This window comes from Exophiala bonariae (genome assembly GCF_035927105.1).
Source record: "Exophiala bonariae strain CCFEE 5792 chromosome Unknown scaffold_1, whole genome shotgun sequence".
Classification (NCBI taxonomy): Eukaryota; Fungi; Ascomycota; class Eurotiomycetes; order Chaetothyriales; family Herpotrichiellaceae; genus Exophiala; species Exophiala bonariae.
In genome coordinates, this window is record NW_027042476.1 from 3,574,355 (window position 1) to 3,581,959 (window position 7,605).

The following is a 7,605-nucleotide window of genomic DNA, read 5'->3' on the forward strand; positions in this document are numbered from 1 at the left end:
CACGTCGCAAGAAGGATCCCCTTCCCCTGGAAACGAGGAACGTTTCCCTAAGACATATTCACTAAATGCCACTAGGTTATCCTTTTGTTGTTATAGGTAGGGATACGATTGGCATCCCTGACTTCATTCGATGCTGGCGCTTAGGGAAATAAGTATCGACTAGGTAGTATAATCGCTTGAAGCATACGGGTTTCACTTCTGAATTCTTCATCGGAGATGAGCGGAGAGCACGCGAGGCGCCTTCAGAGAAAGAAGCAAAACTGGTTGAGCTCTTTAATGAACTAAGACAGCACCCTGAGCTCTGATATAAGCAACACTGGCGTGGGGGTGATACCTTGGCGATGATATTTTGGCCAATGCACCACAGAAGCTCATCGACATCGCGGCTAAATGGCAAGTCAACCCTGAGGACCTCGCTATCAAACAGCCGAGATGTACAATGTGAACGCTTTCGCGGCTGGAGCAGCACAACACACGCCCAAGGAGGTGAAGATGCACTTTTTCTTGATGCATCAAGTCAATCTCTCCATCTTTTACCCAGTACTTAATCAGTAGTCGTGGCTCACTCCAAAGAACAAGGCTCGTTTACTCGAATGGGAAGGAAGAGTCGACTTAATCAACTACGCTGCTCGTGTTGCGCCTAAACTTCACGAAGATGAGATCCCTAATCAGTAGTTATGGGCGGACCTAGATAGTTCTCTCGGCCCCATGTAAAATACCATACTGCCGAAATAATGTTACCTCCCAGGAAGACGACTGATGCGTAGTTCATTGTATTCCCGGCTACAGGAAGCGCTACCGGCATACTGAACGTTGGAATAATAAGTAAACACCAGGCTATGTACGCATTAGCTATGTCCAGATATCCAAAAGAGCAGGGTTATGACTTACCAACTGCGATAACATTGCAGGCGATGCCGAATTTGCCGAGATTGAGTGGTGCCGCGTGTAATCTCTTACGCTTTCCAACAAGCGAAAGAAAGATTGGCATAGTATAGCTAATAGTTAAAAAGATAACTCCTACGCCGCTGAAGGCGTTGAATGCGGTGTTGGAGCCAAAGTAAATGAAGCCTAGCAGGAGTTGAATTCCCATACTAAGAAACATAGCATTTAGCGGCACATGAAGTACTCCGTTCACCTGCTTCCACAACTTTGAGCCAGGAATCGCTCCGTCTCGAGCGAAAGCCCAGGTGCATCGAGAGGCTGCAGTAGTGCAACTCACGCCGCAGAGTAACCCAAGAACAATAATGGGAATCGTAAGCGCAAAAGCCCCTGCTTGATGTCCTACCGCGGAATAAATGATGACTGGTAATGGCTGACCAGATGGGGATGCTAGTACTTCGGCGATATCTGGAAGTACAAACAGCAAGGGAACGAGGAAAAGAAGACCACAGATAAAGTTCATGCCAATCATACCAATCATGGCTTTTGGAAGTTGTGTCGCAGGCTCTTTTACCTCCTCACATATTCTGGAAACAGGTCAGAGAAATGTTCTGTTGATTCAAGGCAATCGGTAGACGGCCTGCTTACGAGATAACCATTCCGGTCGCAGAGGTAACATAGGCTCCTTGCAGCAACCCGATAACAAATGACCAACCAGGGGTCCACCCCGTCGAAGGTTCGAAAGACGTAAAAACATAGCTGGCACTATTGCGACCATTCTTCGCAATGACGAGTACACAGGTTGTTATGATCATGACAGCCGTCACAGTAGAAGCCACTGTTATAGCCTATGATGTTGTTAGTTTCGAAGAACTCTCCTATAAGGACGACACTAATTCAGGTATATGGAGAATGGTATGGCAACATACGTCCAGAAATGGGAGCCATTTGTTGCCCAAGGACGATATGGCGGTGCTCAGCAGGGTAATGGCAACAAATATAAGGAAAACTTCGTATTTCTCGGGCTGAAAGATGGCAACACCCTGTTCGTCGATGAAGATGTTGATACACCCAACGAGCAAGAGAGTAGTACCAAAGCTGACAGCTAAGGTTATGGTGATAGTACCCAAGACGTAGCACCAACCACAGAACCATGCGGTAATGTTACGGCACCAAGTAGGTGACACCATAAATGTCTGGTAATATACGCCACCTGCGGTAGGGTATATCGAAGTGATTTCTCCAAGTGAGATTGCCACGCATAACATTATTAGGCAAACTGTGAACCACCCCCAAATAACGGACACAGGTCCGCCGCCAATTAGAGGATAGTACAAGGTTGTGGACATGCTGTAAGGAACAGAGGCCAGAACAAATGACATGAAGGCAACCTGCCAGGTAGACCTTGATCTTATCAATTCGGCCTGGTATCCAAGATTTGACAATTGGCCATTTGCAATATCAACCTTAGGTTCTTCCTGACTTTTCTTACCAGCGTCATGCGAATGAATGCTCGCTATTCGCTTCGAACATTGGTCGATGGAGTGGGAGTGTTGGTCAGGGGTTTGTTTGAATATGGAGGATTGCATGCTGAACAGGTTGGCCAGATGATTCACGGTGGGGGTGGTCTTGTGATACCAAGGATGACAGGAAGAGTGCTGGATTTACTCCTACATCAAGTACTTAACCTTGAATTTGAGCGAAATGTCACTGACTCTTATAGTTTGAGAAACTAGCGCCCAGGAAAACATTGCAGAATACCGTTAGCAACGGAATTTCATGCTGATTGAAGTATTTGTTTAGACAGCAATGGGCATCGCGGAATGCTAATGCGGCAAAACAACTTTATGATACGACCGTCGACTAGGGCTCCAGGAGCCACAACAAGTAATATTTTCCACTGCCGAGATAAGAAATGAGTCTATGACCGTGCGGCAAGATATCATACCGTATAATCAGAAGCTCTGCTGAAGGTGAATCACAATAGTTGTCAAGAAGAGTTATTCGAAGTTTATTGGTGGATTTAATTATGTAGGTGGCAGGCCAGAGGGGTGATCAGTAGTACGCTAAACTACTTAAGGAAGTTTCGTTCGATTGGTCCGTCAATGTGCCGTCTTTCGTCGATCATTCTGTAATGCAATCGACAAGCTGAATAGGATAGGTGGGTTGTTGTTGGCGACGGGTTATAAAACATCAGAACTTCGCGTACGGATTGACGGAAAGATTCAACTTATAGTAGCTATCGCTGAAACCGCATTCTTCATATAGTGCATCCTTTTCACAAAATGGCGACATCAACCACCACAGTCACACGAAATGAGAATAGTGCTCTGCCATCGAGCTGGTATCGGTCCCCCGATCTATACAAGCTCGAAAAACGAGCAATATTTTCCAAATCTTGGATGTTTGTAGCGCACAAAAACCGCTTTAATAAACCCGGTGACTATGTGCGCTATGATATCGCTGGTCTACCATTTTTTCTTATAATGGACCGTGAAAGGAATATCCGGGGCTTTCATAATGTCTGTCGACATCGTGCATATCCTGTTATTAGACCAGAGGCCGATGAAGCAGGGACGAAAAGCATCCTCGCATGCTATTATCATGGTAAGAGGCTTCAATTCTTTGCTGATCATGGACTGACAACAATACTTCAGGTTGGTCCTACGGTCTGAATGGCAAGCTTGCAAAAGCGCCACAATTCCAGGACGTGGAGAATTTCCGTAAGGAGGAAAACGGTCTTTTCCCAATCCATGTGAGAACAGATGCACGAGGCTTTATCTGGGTGAACCTGGAAGCCTCTGAAACACCAAGTCAATCTTGGGAGTCAATCCTCGAGGGAAGTGATACCCGGTCACGGTTGGCGGAATTCAAGATGGATGATTATATATACGATCATTCCTGGTCGATTAAAGGAGCATATAACTGGAAAGCGAGCCTCGACAACTACAACGAGGTACTTCACAAATTTCTTCCAACGAGGCTTCTACTGCAACGCTAACCTCAAACCAAAGTGTTACCATTGTCCGACAACCCATCCACTGTTTGTTGAGAACTGCGACCTTAGCAAATACTATGTTGAAACGGATAAAGCCGAAATTCTACACTTTGTAAAGGACAAGCCTGGGAAAAGCACCAATTCTTATGCACCCAGTAGCTTTTTCCCCAATGCGGCTGTCAGCATCACGTATGTACCCCCAAAATCTGTTGGTTCAATCTCACATAATTAACGACTTTCCAGAGCTCACTATTGGTACCACATGAGCGTATGTCCCACGGGTCCCACTACGTCGGTAATGAAGTACGACGTATACCGACACAAGGCTGCGACACAAGAGCAGTTTGAAGCAATGGATAAATTCTTCAAACAAGTCGAGGATGAGGACAAGGAGCTATGCGTTGGCGCTCAAATTAATCTGAACAACGGTGTATATAACGCCGGGGAGCTCCAACCTGTTGCAGAGAAGGGTGTGCTACACTTCCAGAAACTTGTTAGAGAAGCCGTCGTTGAGCACCATCAAAATGAACAAGAGGCAAAGAAGGAACTATGGCCGGCAAGGGTGAGAACTGAGAACAGCAACTCTGATGTTAGATTTTGTAACCGTCTAGCAGCCTGCTCTTCCTCCGTCGACAAAGTGGCAGAGTGGTGAATAATACTGAGAGCTGGCTGCCAGAGAATGTACTCACGTCATGCGCTTAAGCCCACCGGAATTAGTTCTTAGAACCTACGGATAGCTACTCTGTAGAATACTTCGTATATTTCGCCTGCACGATAAGATCCCTGTTGGCTAAAGTAATCGGTAACCAATCTCAAATCGAGCCAATTTTACTGGTCGATGGCCCGCTTTGGATCGAGCTTATCTGCAACATTAGCTTTCGTCCCGAGGTAATCCAAAAAAGGCTAAAGTAGCCACCTAGTGCTAAGGGCTTGTGCTCTGGTAAACTACGAATAAGCTGATAAGAGACGAAACTCTACTTCTTGTAACTTCGGACTCCATCTAATAATTCGTAATGAGAAAGAACTCCTTGCCACCAAGATCGATTCGACGATATACTACCGGCTAAGTGCATTATCGAGATATCCTAAACCTCAGAGTAATTTGATGGCATCACGGTGGAAGCCTATTGTACGCCAGAATTCAAGATGTATGTTCTCACAATCGTATGGTCTACACCTGGCTGGATACTGACCAATCAAGCCGGCTGTTCAAAGTGCAAAGAACGTCGCATAAAATGTGACAAGGGGGTTCCTGCATGTTGGAATTGCCTCTCACGAAGATGGACATGTCCTGGATATCGTATGAAGATACAGTGGAAAGTCAAACATCAAATACCCGGGCTGCTAAGCGAGCAATGTGATAATGGCTTATGCTTGGTACAGCCTCAGCCTGAATCGGCTACAGCTTTGAAGACCTTGCCAATACCGATTTCGATCAGATCTCGTACTCGAAATCCCCGCTCCGCATGCGACCCGTGCGTCATGATTTCATCCGGAGATTATTCAGGAAGCAATACAATCAGAGGCTCAATTCCGGAGTCCTGCGACACTTTCATCATACCAGACTCGGGCTTGACAGTGTTCCCACAGGGCATGCTGCCTCCTAGCACAGTTGACGTTACCGAACTCGTCAGCTCGTCACCCAATAGGTACCCAGCTACTAATGTTTTTCAACCCCTTGTCAATACGCAAATGGAGCTTGTGTGGCACTATTTTGGATCTGTGTGTGTGATAAATTCCTGCTATGACTCGTTTACCAACCCACTGCGCACACAAATTCTTGGTTTGATGACTTCTTCACGCCTTATCTACTTCTGCATATTGAGTATGTCCGCTGCACATCTGCGTCAGACTCGCCTATCCTGGTCGCTTGATAGTTTGGAGTATCTTACGGAGGCTATTTCTATACTTACCAGCCAGTTGTCGGAGTTTGTTGCTAGCTCGGTGGCACTGCCAGAAGATCGCAAAGAACAAGTGTTACTTGGAGTCATATTCCTAGGCATGTCCACCTCGTGGCATGGGTCTTACGGTCTGGGATTAGAACATCTAGCTGGCTCGCGGGCACTTTTCCAGCGATGGGTGTACCAAGAGCCAGGTGAGGGGGAGGCCGTGAATTGGTCTAAGCTAAGCTTTTATCTTGGTCTACAGGCATACTGGGAAGCAGCTGTTGCGTTCCTAGTGGACCAGGAGTTTACACAACTTGATCTTCTGCACAGCGCTTGCAAGAAGATACCATCAGATACGGTCTATCTCCATCCGTGGACAGGTATCAGTACAATTCTCTGGATCCTCTTAGCAAAATCTGGGAACATTGCGAGAAGCAGACGAGCTCACTGCTTGCGAAAGCAAACCAACGGCGATGGTGGAGATGAACACTGGAAGGACGCTCAGGTCAAGCTGTTGGAACAACGAGCCCGAATACTCGAGGAAGATATTTTGTCTTACACCATTCCAACCTCCTTAGGTGATGCACACACTCATGATGAGCGGACTCCAACGGATCATCTTAGAGGAATCGCGCGGTGTTGCAAGCTCGCCTCACTTATGGAGCTTTACCGCGCGTTCGAAACAATTTGCAACCCTTGGTCTGTACGTGATCGCCTTTTACGAACGGACTATCCAGATATGCATGGAATATTCGATTTCGCAGGCAAGCTGGATATCAGCTGCACAGGGTTAATTTCCGCATTATCTGTGGCTATACTGAAGATACTCAGATCGATCCCGGAGGATTCAAATACTAGGTGTCTTCAACCTATCCTGCTGCTTATTGCCGGAAGTGCTCTTCCTGGTCGAAGAACAGGATATCCACATGACGTGTGTGCGTCCAACCACGAAAGTCTATTACGCGCGACAGGGGGGATTATCTTCAGTTCTGCCTTAGAGGAGGGTATATACTGGGACGAGTCTACAGCGATTGAATCCATCGGAAACCTGGGTCCTAAAAGTCAGTCCGGCAGCTCCACGTCTACTACAACCGAGAGGTTCTTTGTCTACAGCCGTCTTGTATACCTACAGCAGATCATCGGCCTTGAAAGCATACGAAAAGTCACCGATATTCTACAGGAGGTGTGGTCACGAGAGGATAGAACTTCTTCCGCCAGTGTAATTGGAATAGGACAGTCATTTCATTGGATCAATGTTATGGAAGAGAAGAAATTGAAATTTCTGTTTTAATATTAGAGCTCATCGGTCAATCTTGGCGATTTATCATGCCAAGATCATTATTATTCCTTTATTCATAATTAGCTAGAATTAATAGTGGTTTAAAAAATATCCGAAAATATTAGAAAAGTACCTAGTATCTAAGTATTAGAGCGATATCTAGCCATCTCCTATTACTTTGAAAGTAGTAGTCCTTGAGTACCTCAGGTGTCGCCTGCTGCTGATGTGGTACAGAAACTAAGTGAGTACACCAGTCTCGGCCCTTTTCTATCTCGTTAAGTAGTCTCAGACTCGTATTCGAATGTTCGTTCGAGCCTTTGATATTGATCAGCATAAGCGATTCCTTCGTTATATAACGCGGCTAATGTTCTTCGGGAAGATAGTCGACTCTGTTGCGGCCTCTAGTCGATTCTCTCTTGATAATTTCAAGGACTGCGTGAAGCCGTTGGGGTTTTGGATTCCTTGCAAGCGTCGCTGTCATATGTTATGACTCCGACCAGAAATTGACCATTATCCCCACCTTTCCTTAGTATCGCGGATGATGGATCCTTCAGAATATT

At 46.0% G+C, this 7,605-nt stretch overlaps 2 protein-coding genes across 2 annotated transcripts; both read left to right on the plus strand.

Annotated features, from left to right (window-relative positions):
• Positions 1-1,735: 1,735 nt before the first annotated feature.
• Positions 1,736-1,991, plus strand: LTR84_001255 (uncharacterized protein; the record flags this gene model as incomplete). Its single annotated transcript, XM_064844881.1, has 2 exons — positions 1,736-1,740; positions 1,784-1,991. 2 exons carry the CDS (start codon positions 1,736-1,738, stop codon positions 1,989-1,991), a joined length of 213 nt encoding a protein of 70 aa, XP_064712741.1.
• Positions 1,992-3,167: 1,176 nt separating this feature from the next.
• Positions 3,168-4,532, plus strand: LTR84_001256 (uncharacterized protein; the record flags this gene model as incomplete). Its single annotated transcript, XM_064844882.1, has 4 exons — positions 3,168-3,489; positions 3,540-3,838; positions 3,897-4,069; positions 4,124-4,532. 4 exons carry the CDS (start codon positions 3,168-3,170, stop codon positions 4,530-4,532), a joined length of 1,203 nt encoding a protein of 400 aa, XP_064712742.1.
• Positions 4,533-7,605: the final 3,073 nt, after the last annotated feature.